Source organism: Pteropus alecto, unplaced genomic scaffold (genome assembly GCF_000325575.1).
Source record: "Pteropus alecto unplaced genomic scaffold, ASM32557v1 C19151532, whole genome shotgun sequence".
Lineage (NCBI taxonomy): Eukaryota > Metazoa > Chordata > Mammalia > Chiroptera > Pteropodidae > Pteropus > Pteropus alecto.
Window position 1 is genome coordinate 1 of NW_006494520.1, and position 3,133 is coordinate 3,133.

Below are 3,133 nucleotides of genomic sequence, written 5' to 3' on the forward strand. Positions count from 1 at the left end.
AAACAATGTGCTTAGTGGTCTTTTTTATGGATTCTTGATCAGAGACCTCTAATTGCCTTGGAAATATGTGATATTTCTTGCTTATTTTGACATGTTCATCAAAATCGTGTAGAAACATTTTTCCAGAATTTTTCCTCAGTCTGGTCACTATGTTTGTCTCCTTTTTAAAATAGTCCAAAAGGATGCTTTCAGAATCTACATTAATGTCAGGCTCTGTGGCTGGAGGGAGAGCTGAGGATACAGCATAGACCCATTTTTCCCAAAGTTCATTGAATTTCTCATGTAACTCTGTCTCACTTAATTCCTTGCCCTTTATGGTTAAAGCCAATCTTCTGCTTTTTTCTAATAATTCTTTTTCATAAACTGACTTTTTATTATTTAGTGTTTCTTGACTCTTTTTAAAACTAATAAGTTCCTTGACTTTTCTTTGGCTGTCTAAAATAAGTGCCTCTTTAAGGATTAATAGCTTGTTTTCAAAACTTGCTTTCCACTGAATCAGTATTTCACTATCTTGATCTTCATTAAAATATTTTTCAAGTTCTTGTTTGATGGCTTCATATTTTTCTGTAACTGGAGCCTCAAGTGTGCTTGTTGTGAGTGTCTGGATTTTACCATTCTGAATATGGTTGATCAGCTGGTCCTGCAAACCTAACACATGACTTCTCAGCTCCCAGGTCCAGTGATTATATATGGTTTCCAATTTGCTCATGGCCATGACCTCTCGGGTGTTTCTGAAACTGAAAATAAAGTTCTCATTCACCAGGGCTCTCCACAAATCTTGAACTCGGAATTTTACATCTGATATCCTCATGATGCTTCCCCTAGATTCCTGTTTGGCAGTCATAAGAATTCTACTTCTCAGTTCCTGGACATTGTGGCTGTAGCGAGGATTGGGAGGGGCCATTGGGGGATTGCCATCCCAGAGGTGAGCAAAGTAGTAGACATTAGTATCAATATCAAACTTAATGACATCACTAAAGTGGGTTATATCTGAGCACTGTTCTTGCTCAGCTGCTATTGCTGCCATTTCATCTAGTCTCTGCTCCAACCGCCTCCGTCCTTCTATAGTTTGGTCTTTAGCTGTAACTTCCCCCACATTCTGATGGACAAAGAAGCAACTTGGGGAGAGTTTTACTTGTTTCATCCTCATGAAGGCTTGGACAACTATTTGTAGAATATCTTGCATTTCTGATGGATTTTCCCCAAAAATATTTATCAGAGTTAAATTTCCAAGTCCAATCACAAAGGTTGCCAACTCATTGTCATGATTGTTGGATTTGTTGCGAAGTTCTGGGGCCCGAAGTCCTTCTGTGTCCACAACGAGCACAAAGTCAAAGCCAAGTTCGTCTGTGAATGTTTCCTCCACCTTCAGGAGCTGCATGTAGGCCCCCTGGGTACACCTCCCAGCACTAACAGTGAGCTGTAGCCCAAATAGTGCATTCAGCAGGGTGGACTTCCCTGAGCTTTGCAGGCCAAGGATAGAAAGAACAAACAGGCGTTTATTTCCAAGTTTCTCAGAGACCTTGTCAAAAAGAGCTGCCACCCACTTGAGAGGCACATATGAAGCATCCCCATCCATCAGCTCAATGGGAACACCAGATATCATCAGATCTGCAGCAATCTGGGGAAGAGAGGTCAAAAGGATATCTTTTATAGAATTAGTTTCTTCTAGAGCTTCATAGATCTGGCCAGCTTCTCTGAGAAATTGCTCAATTCCCAAGGTACAATCACTAATCTCTATGGAGAGAGCTTCTATCTTATCTTGCCAAACCTTCAGTTTGTCGCTATTTGGTGCCGTTTGCTTTTTTGTTTGTATCTCTGACCACAAAGACTTTTTCTTTTCATTCAGTTTTTCTAAGTGTCCTGCAGTCAGGTTGTCCAAAAACGCACTCAGCCATTGCAAAAAGTAGAGTGAGGTTTGAGTTTCTGAATGTTTCCGGAGAATTAGGAGGACAGATTGCATTAACTCATTGAGAGGAAAGGCTCTGGTCAACTGTTGGCATCGTATTCTTTGTTTTTCTGCCTCAATCTCACTCTTGTGTTGTTCAATGCTCCGATTCCCCTTTTCTCTCAAGTGATAGAGTTCTTTGTCCTTTTTACACCAAAGGTGCCACAGTTGTCCTTGAAGGGGTAGTAAGTTTTCTTTCACCTGAGATATCTTCTTATGTTTCAGTAGGGCCATTACAGTCTCTGCCTTTTCTTTGGCTTCTTTGCAATCTCCTTGGTCTTCATCAATAAGGAATCCTTGCTTGTGAGCAATCTGGGTACAGTCCTCTAGGCTGAGAACAGTGTCTGAGAGCTTTAGCAAACGTGTGATGGTAGTTGTGAGCTCCTCTGTTAATTCTGCCTCATTTCTGTTCCTGATTCCAATCATCACTTTCTGATTAGAGTTATTGGCCATGGTTTTTTCTTTGTTGTCAAGCAAACAGATCAAAGGTCTTGGTGACTGACTCAGGTCACGGACAATTTTTCGGTTTTCTTTATTATCATCAGAAGTGGACATGAGGACCACAATGAGAGAAGACACCTCTTTCAGGAAGGAGAGTTGCTTCTCATATTCCTTTGCATTTCCATGAAGGTTAGTGAAGGTCAAGCATTTGTCAAATCTGTCCTCATCTTCCCCCCCAGGACAGAACCAGCAGACTTCCACCACACCCCCCATCAAGAGACAGTCTTTGCTGCTCCCTCTGCAGTGTCTGTGAAAAAAGACATCATATTTACGTTTACTGAGAAGACAGTTCATAATCTGAGATTTGGAAGCAGAGAAACCATTTCCAACTCTAATAAAGGAAACAATGGGGGCAGAGACATGGCACATCTGCTTATTCTTATAATTGTTCTTCTCTTCTTTCGGTGATTTCCTTACTTCCTGCCAGCTTCTTCTAATTTGACTGAGAGACCAGAGAGAGAACTCAATTTCAGAATTGCAAGGATTAGGTATGAGAAGGGGGAGAGCAAACTGACAAATGGAAAGTTTGGTCAAAATATATTGTCTGGCAAAATCATCTGCACAGTGAAGAATTGCCATCTGAATATCCATAGGATGAATATGGGGCCTAGGAGTTGTGGCTGAAGGATTAGTGGGAGGATCACTGTCTTCAAATGAGTCTTCATATGGATCAAAAGGCTTATT

General features: G+C 41.0%; 1 protein-coding gene across 1 annotated transcript; it reads right to left on the bottom strand.

Annotated features, from left to right (window-relative positions):
* Positions 1–4: 4 nt before the first annotated feature.
* LOC102893220 (interferon-induced very large GTPase 1-like) lies at positions 5–3,127 on the bottom strand (the record flags this gene model as incomplete). The annotated part of the gene is made up of 1 exon (XM_006925320.3): positions 5–3,127. A coding segment is annotated over one exon (3,123 nt), but the record flags the coding sequence as incomplete, so codon positions are not given.
* Between the last annotated feature and the right edge of the window lie 6 nt (positions 3,128–3,133).